At 35.6% G+C, this 15,544-nt stretch overlaps 1 protein-coding gene across 2 annotated transcripts in view; it reads left to right on the top strand.

Moving 5' to 3' along the window:
* The window catches only part of ITPR2 (inositol 1,4,5-trisphosphate receptor type 2), a 525,070-nt gene that overhangs the window by 245,605 nt on the left and 263,921 nt on the right, over positions 1-15,544 (top strand). For both annotated transcript variants that reach the window (XM_079139251.1, XM_079139250.1), the window contains 3 exons: positions 2,046-2,103; positions 4,040-4,205; positions 5,473-5,646. In XM_079139251.1, the coding sequence (XP_078995377.1) occupies positions 2,046-2,103; positions 4,040-4,205; positions 5,473-5,646 (398 nt within the window). The remainder of the gene's footprint in view (positions 1-2,045; positions 2,104-4,039; positions 4,206-5,472; positions 5,647-15,544) is intronic.

The raw sequence follows: 15,544 nt of genomic DNA, 5'->3' as shown, positions 1-15,544 counted from the left end.
GTTATCATTTCTTGTGTCATGGTACTGAGGAGTAAACCCATGGCAGAGGGGTTAAGTTATTCACTAAAGGTCCTGAAAGTTATGAAAGAGGAACCGCCCACCCCCATGTCTCTTCAGTGCTAGCTGAACCTTAAGCATTACAGTTTTTTTGTGAAAATCTGAGTCATTTTTCTGCCTAGAGCAGGAGCAGAGGGAAATGTGGCTTTCGGAAGAAAAGGTGTTTTGTGGGGAAGCCGTCACCTGACTCGACAATAAAGACTGGCATTCCTCCTGAGAATGGTTGTGGGTTTGATTTTGTGTGCTTTTTACTTTGCGCAGTTATAAACTGAAGTTGTATTTCAGTTTTCACATTTAAAAACTTAAAGAATGAAGCTACTCTGTTTCTGAGAGTCAGGGCATAACAATAAAACACAAAAATAATTGTAAAAATGTGACTATAGAAAGGACTTAATGAAAACTAAGAAATGAAATTAACATTTTTCTGCATAGGTCAGGCCAGACATGCGGGCTAGAAACTACATCTTATGAAGGATTCAGCCAGTTAACAGAATTATTTTTCTGAGGATGGGATTTGCACACAGATATGAAACTTACTTCTAACTGCAGCCACTGTGATGTTAGGGACTTCCTCTGTCTGTCAATCAACTTGAGAGGATTCAGGGATTGCAAGTGTGCAGATAAAGTGGATACTACGCCAGTGTCCCACTGCTGTCTGTGTCTGAGTCATTAGCAAATTCCCAAGGCAGCATGCCCCTGCAGATGGAGATGGGCTCGCCTGGGAGAAGTCACTTCTGGCACCTTTGCAGCAGCGCTCTTTTTCTGCTTCTCAGAAGTGTAGAACCCCAAAGGGCTGTTTCCAGGAACGAAAAGGCAGAAACAGAAAGTCATGCTGGCGGTTGCATTGACAGAAGCATAACAATTATTAGCTCCCAGAAGCCAGGCTTCGGGAAACATGAGCTCTAAGTGTCAGTAAAGCACCAGAGGGAAGGTCTAGGGGCGCCCAGAAAACCCGTTCTCTCTGATTGACCTGACCGCTTTCCTCATGTGTATCTGTAAGTGATGCCTTTTTGGGAGAATGGCTTTTCCTTATGTTACTCTCTTTTCTTTTTATGCTTTAGAGATGAGAAATGAATTGTATATTTTTCATTTAAACATGTTATCTTAATAAAGTGTCTTCAAAATGTTAGTGGTGGGGAATAGTAAGGAACCCTGATTAGTTTGCATAGAGAAAAAAATCCACCCTGTCCCACAAGAAAAAAGATGGAATTTTAGAAGTTGGTAAGATTAGATAAAAAAATCATGTTGTTCGGAAATGTAGTACAGTAACAAGACTCATGTACATTTTGTTTCTTTGAAAAATTATCCTTCCATGTCATTACCTATTTAAATTATATGTATGTATGTATATATGTATGTTCATATGTGTAGATATATATGAACTCTGTGTGTGTATGTGTGTGTGTGTGTATACCCACATACCCACACCTGATCATATAGATAAGAGGCACCTTTGTAAATGGTGCTTTCTGATCTTCAATTGTATTTTGATTAGCCAAGCACAGTGACACACACCTATAATCCCAGCTACTCGGGAGCCTGAGGTAGGAGGATTGCAAGTTTGAGACCAGCCTTGGCAACTTAATGAGCCTTGTCTCAAAATAAAAAATAAAAAGAGGTGGAGATGTAGGTCAGTAGTGGAATGCCCCTGGGTTCAATCTGTAGTACTGCAAAACAAACAAATGAATCCTTGACTACAGTAATACATTAATTTAAAATATAGTGTGCATTAAAAAAGAAAAAAGAGGAAACTTAGTATGCATAAGGTCCTGAGTTCAATACCCAACACCAAAATAAATAAGTGGAAATTTCAGTTTAAAACATTAATTTCTCAGTGGGGGGGATATATTATAATTTTTAAACTATTAGTTGACCTTTGGTGTCATAAATAAAGGAAGGCAAAAATATGTTCGGGTAAACTAGTACTAATATGAATATTGTGGCTCCTGATTAGGATAAGATAAAGACTTTATTGTCTATCTTTGCAGCTATTGTTCCTGATATAGATGAAATTGCAGCTCAGGCAGAAACTATGTTTGCTGGAAGGTATGGTAACATTCATGTGTCTTTATTTTACTTGCAAATAAGATTTTACCTAGAATTTTATAGATATAAGATTTTATTGTTCCCCTCCCTATATCTATTTATTTTTATATCTTCTATTGTTGTTAACATATTTCTGCCAGAAAAGAAGCTGCTAATATACTCTAGAGGAGAAAGCATAGCTTTCCTTTAGGTCGGGTGAAAAAAAAAAAAAAATGACAAAAGAGATGAGATCAGTGTATCGAACTTTTCCCTCAATTCTTTGCTTTTCTTTTCTTAAATAATGACAGCAGAAGAATGCCCTTTAACTCCCCTGACATAAGTATCACTGCATGTCGTAAAACATTATTTCCCTGAATCTTAAGTATTTGAGGCAAGAAAGTAACTTCTTTTAATGTTATCTTTAACTTTATACATTAACAATAAAACTATTTTCTGATATTGGAAATATCCATGATTAAAGAAAACAGTATGCTTTTGGCATGACTACCCTCCTTTATATTGGGTACTCTGCCCTTTATTGTTTTAAAGTGTTTCTTTTTCAGAAATGAAAGTAATATCAATCAAAACAAAAGAGTAAAATAAGCTAAAATTATTGAGATTTTAGTGTTTATTTTTATTAAATATTTGACATGAGAACCTAAAAAAAGTCTGTAATAAGTTTTTTGTTGCCTTTGTTGTTAGGAACAAACAAAAACAAAAATTAAGAGGACAAATATTTTTATCTTTACTGAACATTTGATTTAGGTTTGTTTTTATATCACAGTTATTAGATTTTGCTGTTGTTTTCTTATTGAAGTGTTTCATTATTCCTGAGAAGAAAGATTAACTAGTATATGATTTCATCTTAAAATACAGTCATATGTTGCTTATGGTGTTTTGGCCAATGACAGCCACATACACAGTAGTGGTCCTATAAAACTGAAATAGAGCTGGAAAATTCCTATAGCCCAGTGATGTTTGTAGCTGACAGGACAGGAGCACAGCACAGTACTCATGTATTTATGGTGATACTGTCTAGAACCTACTTTGCTGCTAGTTGTATTGAAATATGCCACATAAGATTTTGTACCCGACATGTACATACCTGATAACGATAATAATGATATGTTACTGGTTTATGCATTTGCTATAGGATTCTTTTTATCATTATTTTAGAATGTATTCCTACTTACTAAAAATGGTTTTCTATAAAATAGCATGCTCTGTTACACCAGCAGCACCCTCATATACCTTGTCTCTTGATGGTATCATTTTTTTTCTCTTGTCCTTAATTTGATTTTGTGTTGTTCTGTTCATCTCAGCTGTAAGAGCAATAGACACACATCCCCCACACTGCATAGCATAGGCGTACAGTAGGCACAGTACACTCTCCAATGTTCACGCTGTGATGGAATCACCTAATGATGCATTTCTCAGAGTGCAGCCTCATTATTAACAGTGTATGACTGTAGGTAGACCTTTTACTCCACTAGAGTCTTGTTCAGAGCCCCATTATTCCAAACACAGAGTGGCTCTGGTGATGATCATGTACACATGGCCTTCTCTTCTCCAGCCCTTCTCTAGCTGTCACGTAGGGATCTCTGGGAAAAATCAGTTACTGGTGGACATTCTTTATAAATGCTTCTGGGTGGGTTCAGATGCCTGTCTTTCCTCTATGCCTAGGTGGCCAGCTCATCCTAGTTTTGCCTAGGAACCTCCTCAGTCTTAGACAAACTAGGATGGCTAGTCACTCCTACTCCCAAAGACAAATAGAAGTCTTTCTTTTCTGTTGTTTCCTTATCAATTACATGAGAGGAAAAAAAGTGAAAATGTCTTCTCCTTCACTTCCTAATTTGGGAAAACAAGTCACATAACTCTGAAAACAGACACAAGTTTAATCACTTTAATATAGATGTTATGTAAATATGTTACTTTAGAATTGTTTTTGGTTTTATAGAAAGGAAAAAAATCCAGTGCAACTTGATGATGAAGGAGGCAGGACATTTTTACGGGTCCTCATTCATCTGATTATGCATGACTATGCTCCTTTGCTATCTGGAGCCCTGCAGTTACTCTTCAAGCACTTCAGCCAGAGAGCGGAAGTTTTACAGGCATTTAAACAGGTGAGGTTATTGCCAGGAATGTATCTCCATGGTAGGGCAATTGTCCGGTGTATACCATACATTGAATTCCTGAGTTCAATACTGGCTCCTTAAAAAGGTGTTGGGGGTGGTGCTGGGGCTGTATGTAGCTTAGTGGTAGAACGCTTGCCTGGCATTCAAGAGTCACTGGGTTCGATCCTCAGCACCACATAAAAATAAACAAATAAATAAAGACATACAACTCAAAAAAAAAAATTAAAAAAGAAAAGAAAAAAATAAATAAGCAGGTAAGATTGAGGGGCTCACAGTTGAAGCTTTGAAAATGTCACCCATCCTGATTTCATGGTTGCAGAGTTAATGAGCCTGCATGACTTTTGCTGGAGATGTTTTTATTCGTTAAAGATATGTGTGACCTTGTCTATGTCAAGGCATGGTCTACTTGAGAAAGTGTTCCCCACAAGAGATTTTCAGATAATATCTTTAATATGAATGATAGGTACTAAGGTTTAAGAAGGCACTGGAGGATAACATTTTAGGAATTTTGTTGCCTTTGTAATTATTTTGACCCCAAATTTTACTGATATATTTGGGTAGGACAAATAGTAGCTCTGAAATAAATACTGTGATTCTGAAAAAAAGAGAAAGGAACTGTTATGGAGTTAATCTTTCTCTTTTTAATCTTTGAATAAGACATCAATTTTGAGATTACTAGTAATACCTAAGTGTTTATGTATATTTCACTAATATTTATTTTATTTAATAGGGCATTGGTTTCTATAAGGAAATTTTCTAAGAATGTGCTGAAGAATATGAAATGACTAAAATGTAGTCATATAAATGCATATAATTTTGCATATATGTGTATGCCATATAATACATATAAATTATAATAAACAAAAATTTACATTATAAGGTTTAAATTAGATCTATCTATATTTTTCTGCCACTTAAAAAATGTTTCTGCCTATTTTCAAATAGTTTTAGAAAAATTGACTTCAGCAGTGAAATTAGAATGAGGGTATCTCTTTATGTTAAATTACTTTTCATCAACTTTGAAAAATTTTGCTAAGGCACATTTTTTTTTTTTTAATTCTTTATAACATGTCAATATATTGGTTACTTCCAGGTAAGTTTTCATGGTCAATGTACATCTAAAATATTCATAAATGTTCTAGAAATATCAAACTCCAAATAAGAGATGTTTTAAGACTCAGGTTTTAGGCATAAAAGAAATAGAAAGAAAAGAAGTTACAAAATCTTCTAAGGTTTAAAATTCTGATGTTTTCAGGTGCAATTGCTGGTATCAAATCAAGATGTAGATAACTACAAGCAAATCAAGGCAGATCTAGACCAACTTCGACTGACTGTAGAAAAATCTGAGTTATGGGTGGAGAAGAGCAGCAGCTATGAGAATGGAGAAATGGGTGAAAGTCAAGTCAAAGGTGGTGAAGAACCAAATGAGGTGTGTTTCCAAGATCTACTTTGAAATAACCCAAGCAGTGTCTTTTAAGTCAGATAGGTTGCCATATGCTCTGTAATCAAAATTGTTTGTAAGACAATGTTTGAGCATCAGAATATAAAAGTTACCCCTAAGTCAATGAACTCCACAAACCTGCCTTTTGATTTTTGTCAATTGCTACTACCTCCGACCTCATCTGTGTAATTTTTTACTGTCTCATGTTCACTATAAATACCATAATCCAAGAAGCTGTATAATTGCAGGCCTAGGGAGAGGAGAATTTTTGTTGTCTCCATTCAGTGTGGCTGCTTTTTACCCAACTTGCAAGTCATTTTTTTTCATTATGCTCTTATACATAAAAATATCTAAATATGCTTTATTGTCAACACAAAAATACCTAGAAACTATGCTTGAGCTAAAGAGTGAACTGAAGTGTTGATCTTGAGTCTTTTGTTGTATAGGTTTTAGTCTCTAGTAGGCTTAATGAGTTGCTCTTTTACTAGTTTACTAACACATAGGACAATTTTTTTTTTATGCAGTGTTTTAGTGATAATGCTTAAATAAAAGAGATCAGTATGACCATCATAATTGATAATCCATGAAGTTTCTAAAATGTCTGTCAAATGTTTTATTTAGTTGTATTTTAATTTGCAGGAATATAAGCTATAGGCTTACCTGCCTCAGCTTTGGTGTTGTTGGAGAACTCAAATCATTATGCGGTGAAGAGTGATAACAGAATAGGTGATAATTCATAATCAAAATCTTACTAGTTTCAAAGGGGGGTTGGATTGGTAGGCTACTACTTCTTACTTGTCTCAGGACTAATTGTCACTTACTAATAAGAGTTTTTTGACTTCATCTTTTAGAAACTTTTCCTGTGATTTTGTAATGTGTTCATAGAATGCTTAATTTCTACTCCATGAAAATTTATTTCATGACTAATTTGGGATGGTGGGGGGATAAAATTCTCTCATAATGTATTTAAAACATAAGAGAAAACTTAGCATTTATTTAGTACTTGCTACATCCCATATCTTAGAGTAAATATTTTTATAATGTGGAATCTCTTTTTCAATGTTACAGCAAACTTTGCAGATAGTTGTAAGCATTACATTTCTATGACTGAATAACCTGAAGCTCAGAGAAACCAAGAACTTCCTCAATGTCAGTCAACTCCAGTGACTCAACTGAAATTTAAACCGTGCCCTTTTTGATAACAAGATCCATGTTCTTTAATATGAAATTTCATTTTCTGAGATGATAATTAATGATACTAATGAATAGGTTATGTTTTCAAAAGCTATAATACCTCTTTTTTTGAAAAATACATATTTTACATGTATTCTAGGGAATAAATATAGCCTTGCTTCCTTTTTCAAAAGATTCTGTTCTTTAAATAAATAAATAAATGAATAAGAACAGCCCTAAACCTTAGGAAAATGCATTTTGCTCTCTGTTAAAAATTTGAACACAAAACAAAACTCCTGAGATGAGAAGAATCTCATCTATATTCACATGGAGAATGCTAATCACTACTTTGCAGTTCCCATGCACTGAGGGAAGATGGTAGAAAGAGCCTCTATGTGTATGCATGGCCTCCTCTTAAAAGTTTCACAAACATTTTGTATTTATGTAAGAAAAAAGAGAAACAAGTGGTTTGATTGAGGAAATCCTAAAGATAAAACTGCGTTACAAGTGGGTTATATAACTCATTTTCTCAGGGCATCAGATGAATAGGAGTCAGTGAAGTTGGTATGTATTTATTTGTTGAGTTCAGGATATATCAGTTCAGGAAAAGGTAACAGTTTTAGGTACTTTAAAGAGGAAGTGATTTAATACATGGAATTAAATATTTGGAAGAACTGGAGGAATAACAGTTTGGAGATTGCCCTGGCACTACTGATTGCAAGGGTCAAAGGTTCAGAAGCTGCTCTGGCTGCTGCCCCTTTTGCTGCAGTCACCACCACTGACTCAGTTTTGAAAGCACGTGGAAAGATAATTGAGTTCATGGGAAACACCTAGCTCTCCTGGAATATTCTTTTTGGTCCTCACAGTCCCAAGGAGATTTCCTTTACTTTTCCTTTTGCTGTTCAAGTTCCACCAGTGTTCATCTTCTTGACAGAAGGTAGAATTTAGAACTCTAGCTGCAGGGGATTTGGGAGACTAGTCTTTGGTACAGGGGACCTCATGGGCTGTGAATGAATAGTGAATGTTAGTCAATAACATGCATCATAGTGATGACAATGCATAGGTAATTGATACCAGGGAATTGGAATCAGGAAGTCTAAATTTTGCCTCTTAATATATGTGTGACTTTGGGCAACTTGTTTTTATTCTCTTAAGTTTCATTGTTATCATCTATAAAATGGACATAATAATGATACTTAGCTTGAAATGCTTTAAGGATCAAGTGAGCATGTAGTGTGTCAGTTAATGCTTCAGTGGGAAAGTATAAACAACATGAAAATATACACAGTAGGGTGACATTAGTTACCAGCAAGAAGTAAGTCAAGAAGCAAGGAATTTAGAAAATTTTTGTCTTAGGTTGTCACCATGGCCACTGGACTTAATTCTGAGGCTGATCTTTTTCCTAGTGGCATTGTGGTAGCTACTGCCTAGATGTCACATCCGTGCATACCACCTTCAGGAAATATTTCTGGATCTCCTGTTTAGGAACAAAGGAACCTTTCCCAGGTGCTCCTCAATAGATTCTACCTCATATAGCTTCTTGGTCAAAACACGGCCACATGTTTACCTCTAAACCAATGGACTGTAGGAATAGTTTGGATTAAATGTAAGATGTCTCTCAATCTGGGATAGCCCATGCCGAGTTGTATGGGAACAATGGATGCAGAAAAGCAAAAACAAACAAAACAAACAAACAAACAGAAAACTTAAATCCGCTAGTAAGTAAGAATAAGGAAGGATGTTGGTTAACAACCAATAGTGTCTGCCAAAGTCAGCATTCAGTTAGTGTTTATGATGATAATTATTATTTGTTTTTATGGGAAAAACATTGTACTATTTACTATGGTGAATATAGAATTATAAAATCTTAGAGTTAAAGGATACTTGGAAGGGTAAAAAAGTCCAGTACCCTGTAGGATATGTGAGACATTTCTTAAAACAACAAACTTCTATGATGAGAGGTGGCATATTCTATTGAAATTAGTGTATAGCTTAAGAAATAGAATATTACCAGTAAGAAGTCCCTCCTTCTCCTCCTCCCTTCTTTGTTTTTCCTTCCCCCTCCTCTTCCTTCATAAGTAATTATCGACTTTTTGATTGAATATATTTATATGTCTATCCAGATTGTTTTTTCTTTAATCTGTTCCCTTCAATTACATAAACCTTAAATAGAGAGAGCTTCTACCATAGTAACTTTGCATTAGAGAATAAAAGTATCTGATGGTTTTTACCTCACCAGAGTGTTAATACTTTGTGTAGGATTTTACATCTACACTGTCAGTGAGATTGGCCTGTAATTTTCTTTTCTTGTCTTATTCCTGTCAAGTGTTGGTAACAAGATTTGACTAGTCCCATAAAATGAGTGCAGAATATTCCTTTTCTTTGGGTAAGACTAGAATTATTATTTAACATGAATGTTAAAGCTTGTGTGTAAAAGTGCCTGGACACCATATTTAATTTGTGGAAAGATCTTAACTACTGATTAATTTTTTAAAAATGGTTATAAATTCACTCAAACTTTTCTGTTGACTCAATTTGTTGTTTTATAAGCCATATGTTTTAAGTATTCAAGTTTATTGAAATTAATTGGTTCATGTTTGTTCATTATCTTTAAAATTTTTTGAATTTAAATTAATTTTACTTTTTAACCAATGCATAAAAATAAAAAAAATTTGTACACATCAATGGGGTGCTATATGAAGTTTTGAAAGGTGTAATTTCCATAGTTTAAATCAGGTTAAAGATTGATAATGTCTTGATGGTGAAACATTCAAAATTCTTTCTTCTTCTGTTGAAAGTTACTGTAATATTACTGTTAGCAGTAGTCACACTACTGTGCAAGAATGCATGGACAAATGCAGAATGCTCCGTGAATTTGTCTGTCTTCCTTGTGCAGAGGCCATGCTTATTTTCTCTGTATCATTTCAATTTTAGCATATGTGCTGCTGAAACCAGCACTCTTTCACCTTCTTTTTCTTTCTGTGGTCTCTGGGCCTTCGGACCACTTTTTTATTCTTAATACTTAAGAATTCTTAATATTCTTAATATTCTTTTTTATTTTTAATGTTTACCTCAGTCTTTCTTCTACCTCAGTCTTGCCAGAGTTTTATGTATTTTTCATTCTTGTAAAATAATCTATTTTTGACTTTGTTGGGATTTTGAATTTGTTTGCTATTTTATCATATGTATTCTGCTCTCTGATCTTTTATGTTGACAGACTGTCAAAAAAAATTAATTCCCTTCTAAAGAGTTGTGTGCCACAAATTTTGACAAATTGTATTTTTATTGTTGTTTAATATTAGTTATTTAAAAAGTTTTCCATTATGATTTTCTTTTTTGGTTCACAATTGCTTGGGAGTGAGTTTTTATATTTCCAAATATATAGGAAAATTTTGCCTTTTAAAAAATTGAATTTTTTTCTTTTATTTATTTTTATTTTTATGGACTGCATTTAGATTCATAGTACACAAATGGGGTACAACTTTTCATTTCTCTGGTTGTACATGATGTAGATTCACACTATTTGTGTAATCATACATGTACATAGGGTAATGATATCTGTCTCATTCCACTGTCTTTCCTTGCCTCGCCCCTTCCCCTCCCATCTTTTCCCTCTACACAATCCAAATTTCCTCCAGCCTTTTTTATTTTGATACAGGTTCTTGGTAAGTTGCTGAGGGCCTCACTAAGTTGCTGAGGCTGGTCTTGAACTTGTAATCTTCCTGCCTCAGCCTCCCAAGCTGCTGGGATTATAAGCATGTGCCACCACATCCTGCTTATTTGTATTCCTGATGATTGGTGTGAGATGAAATCTCAGTATAGTTTGATTTGCATTTCCCTAATTGCTCATGATGTTGAACATTTTTGCATATATGTGTTGGCCATTTGTATTTCTTCTTTTGAGAATTGTCTGTTTAATTCAATTGCCCATTTACTAATCGGGTTATTTGATTTTTTTTGGTGTGAAGTCTTTTTTTTAACTTTTTTTATACCTTTATTTTATTTATTCATTTTTACATTGCCAAGGATCAAACCCAGTGCCTCATACATGCTAGGGAAGCACTGTACCACTGAGCCACAACTGCTGTCCCAGTATAAAGTCTTTTGAGTTCTTTAAGTATTTTAGATATTAATCTTCTGTCAGAAGAGTAGCTAGCAAAGATTTTCTCCCATTCTTTAAGTTTTCTCTTCACATTCCTAATTGTTTTTCTTGTTGTACAGAAGCTTTTTAATTTGATGCCATCGCATTTATTAACTTTTGGCATTATTTCCTGAGCTTTAGGGGGATGAATTGAATTTTTTAACATCCATCATTACACTTTTTTATACCTGAAATTTGGCTATTTTTTAAATGATGTCTTATTGCCTTTTACTTTTTGTTATTCCATATGGCTACTTTATATCCTGTGTGTAGGACTCTCCAGGATCTGAAGAACCTTGGTGTTTCTTCTTCTCATTCATGTTGTTCATTTCATTATATTTTTGATCATCTTTAAATATGAGTTCATATCTTTTTTGAATAGGCTTTAGAGCAACTTTAGTTTCAGAGAAGAATTTCACAGAAAACGAGATTCTCCCCCTCTCATTTCTGACTATTTTTAACCTTTAGTATTAGTGTGGTACATTTGTTACAATTGATGAGCCAATAATTATACATTTTTCTGAACTGAAGTCCATCATTTGTTTAGGGTTCACTCTTTGCATTATCAATTCTGATTGACAATTTGCAATTAGACAAATGCATTATTTCATGTATCCATCGTTACAGCATCCCATAGAATAGTCTCACTCTTCTGACAATTCTCTGGGCTTCACCTATTTGTCTCTTTCCACTGAACCCCTGAGTCCCTGGCAACCAATGATCTTTTTACTGTCTCTGTAGTTTCACTTTTTCCAGAATGTCATGTAGTTGTAATCATATAAGATATAGCTTTTTCAGACTGGTTTCTTTGACTTAGTAATATATATTTAAGGGCTTTCCATATTCTTTAGTAGCTTGACATCTATTTTTTTTAAAAACCTCTTTATTCTAACTAGCCCACTGGATGAATACTACAGCTTGCTTATGCATTCATTGAAGGTTATCTTGGTTATTCAAAATTTTGGGCCATTATAAATGAAGCTGCTACAACTGCTTGCCAGCGGGTTTTGAGCTCTTATCTTTTGATCAGCAGACCTTGGAGTTGAAATAGGGAATATTTTCCTTCTTAGAATGGTTGCTATTGCCTCGGCCTATTGCCAGGGGGCGCTGCTAGTCTGAGACCATGTTGCTCCCTTCCTGCTCACCTGTCCTAAGGCAGAAATTTTGGGTTTAGCTCCCCAAACTTGATACTTGTTCAGAGTTTCCTTAATTTCTGGGTTTAGAAGTAGTATTGTCATTTGACTTAATGGATACTTATTCTGTGGCCTTGTAGATTGGAGCTCCCTGATCTGATTTCTGGTTACTTTTTTCCCTTAGGAGATGTAGGGCAGGCTCTTGAGGAGACCTTCGTTTTCAGGAAATATGCTTAAAATAGACTTATATTTAGAATCTAGTTGTTTTGTAACAAGAGGGTCATTTGCAATTTTAAGTTAGCTACTCTTGCAGAAGTCCTCTGGAGGCATTTATTTAGGTGTTTAGTGGAATTTTTGTTGTTATGAACTTACATTCTTTGTAACTTTATATGTGAAATTCTTCTGAGGTCTGTGCTTAATCTAGACAATTATAATTTGATTCTGTGAGGCACCTCGGGATATTACATTTTGTAACCACATCAAATATATTTTTGGTTTGGGCTTTTAAGAGCCACTGTATTAGTGGAAATTCAGTTCCCAAATGGAGAGTCAAAGTGGGCTTGTCTTTATATATGGGAAGCTCAAGAGCATTTCTCTACCTTTTAAACTTCAGCCAAAGTCCAGGCCAAGACAGGGACTCCTGTGGTTCTTCTGTGCTATATCTTTTCCTAATTTATCACCGTGGTGTCTCCCTTTGATATTTTTGATTGTGTACCAGGATTTCTGATCAGACCTTCCATCCTTGGATTCATTCTTTGTTTTCTTTGTTTATGTGTGTGTGTGTGTGTGTGTGTGTGTGTGTGTGTGTGTATCACATTAAAACTTGCAATCCTGATTATCAGATGTATACTGAAGCCCTCAAGGCCAACAATGAATTCAGTACTTGATTATTGCTCTGAAACTTTTATGTCCTTTCATAGTTTCTGGTCTCTCTACTAAAAAGAGGCATCTTAAATATTTTATCTGTCCCTTTAAATGTTGTATAGGAGGGGTTTCTCTGAACTCTAGTTCATCATATTCTGTTTTACAGTTTTTCCACAATAAATAGCTCTTCTGTATTTTCAGCTGTGTATTTGTCCCTGGGCTGTTCACTGTTGCTAGGTTTAAGGCAATATGGAACATGCACCCAACCTCCTTCGCTTGATTAGCTGTTGTGTTTCTCCAGAAGAAAATACTTTGAAACATTCCATTTGAGGTATAATTTCAGCCCCTTTGCCATCGTGTTCACGTGCCTTTGTTCTCTTCTTAATGTTTGATGTCTAGAACCCAATCTAATATTCCAGATATGGCTCTTGCCCTCAAAGAATGAGCAGACAGAATGGACACCCATACAACAGTGACAGCAGTGGACTCGGTACTGAGCTGTGTAGTATGGAGGAGGGCTGGTCCATGTGGGCTAACAACTTGGAGAGGGCTTAGTCCAGACATGTTACCTAGGCCTGTTTGAAGGATTAGTCAGTGAACGTGTTTAGAATAATAGTAGCAGTCAATAAAAAGAAGCAATTCCATTAGAAATGACAAAATTGGGAGACTGAAGATTATTGGGTAGGAAGGTAAATATATTATCTTGGACCTTTTTTTCCTTTTTGGTCTGGCAGAATTCAGAAGAACAAGTGACCAAAGTGGGGAACCAGTTAAGGAGCTTCTTGCACAAATTCAGGTATAAGGTTTTGAAAGCCCAAACTAGGGAAATGACAGTGGAAATGTTTGCAGATAAGTGGATTGAGAAACCAGGAGAAAGGTACATTCGTAGCGGATTAATTTTAGGAGAGGAAAAGTGAGAAGCTACAGAGTTACTAACTTAGACACAGTCACATAATCTATATTATGCAATGAACCATCAGGCAAAGACAGTGGCAGTGTGTTGTAAACAGGATGAATAAATCGCAATATCAATGGGAACAGCCAGTAGCAGGCCCATACCAATAACAGTCCTTTGTTGTTGAGTAAGTCTTACAAAGGCTCTAAACACAGGGCCATTGGCATTGTTTTCAAACAACTCATAATGGTCTAACTTTGTGCCTGCTTAGATATCAGAGGACCAGATAACATTAATGGGATTCTTCACTTTGATAATAAAAAAATGTTTCTGATTACCGAAATATTCTTCTTCCCCTCAACTGTAGGTTTTGTATACTCTGGGCAATAAATGTGAAGTGAAAGCCATCTACCAACACTATGTATCTCAGCATATGACCCCAAATTATCCCATTACTATAGTTACTCTTTTATAAATGAGGAGGAGAATGGAATGGATTTGGTCCTCTAATGAGTCCATTTCATCCCCAGTACCCATGTGCTTTATTATCTATAATATGTTGTAGTGTTCCCCTTTGTTAAACTTATCTTCCTGGGCATTTAAAAGACAATACCATCATTTATGAAAGCTTAAAGGCTAGAATGTAACCAGTTGACAGTGTCAGTAGCATTAGGAGCAATTACTAATTCATCACATTCAAATATGGGTTGACTTCTAAATATAGGAAGGAGAGATTAACTCAGGAAACCGTATCCGAGTGGGTTAAGTCAGGATTGCCCTTTGCGTTCACCCATCTCTTTATTTAGGCTGGAGAAGCAGGTCACTTGGACATCACAGTGCTCTTGAGAGAAGTCCTTTCTCTTGTTATTTATTTTCTTACAGTGATTTTTCTTCTGTATTTGCGTGTGGATTTGTGTTTATCTCCCTATCTATCTACCCACCTATATGTGATTTCCAGCTTTAAAAAACTTCTAATTTTTATGCAAAATTTTGTAAAAATGTTTAAATAAAATGATCCAAAGTCTGATATTTAAACCATCTATCTAGTTTTTACTTCAAAAACTATATTTTTCATTTTCAACTAATTGGTTCTTTTTCAAATCTATCCAGTCTAGATTCATATCTGTCTGTTTTTCTTTCTGATTTTTTTTCTCTTAATGGATAGGTGATGTAAAGAACAGAATTAACTGAAAAATGTCTCCAGGGCTCACTCTGAGTTGCCTGGACATGGAGCTGCCTGGGCTGCTGGGAGTGGTGGAGAGAGTCCCTCTCCTCCAAGGTGCTGTGCTGTACACTAACTCAGCTTCTGGTGGGACCTGTGCCTTCTGCTCCCAGCAGTCCAATTTCTATGAGCTCCATAGCTGGTGTACCTAAGCAATTTCTATAAGCAACGGGCCAGACAGTTGTGTGTACTTTAACTGAGAAACTCTGAAGCTTGCCCTGTAAGAAGTTACCGTGGGGGTTAGGAGAGCAGTTACTAGGGATTCTAGACCCATGCTGGCATCTGGCAGAGCTCTCAGCACTGCTCCATTGGCTTATGGGAGGGTGGAGGTCTCGTGTCTTATCTTTTCTTGCTGATGCTCAGCTTGTAGTTTCCTCTTCCCCAAAACACAGTGCCTACCCATGCTGAGTGACGCTGCAGAGCCATCCTGTTGCTTGGTGCAGCAACTGTACAGAGCC

This window comes from Sciurus vulgaris (genome assembly GCF_902686455.1).
Source record: "Sciurus vulgaris genome assembly, chromosome: 5".
Classification (NCBI taxonomy): Eukaryota; Metazoa; Chordata; class Mammalia; order Rodentia; family Sciuridae; genus Sciurus; species Sciurus vulgaris.
Note: the sequence above shows the minus strand (reverse complement) of the source record. Positions and strands in the feature narration are given on the sequence as shown.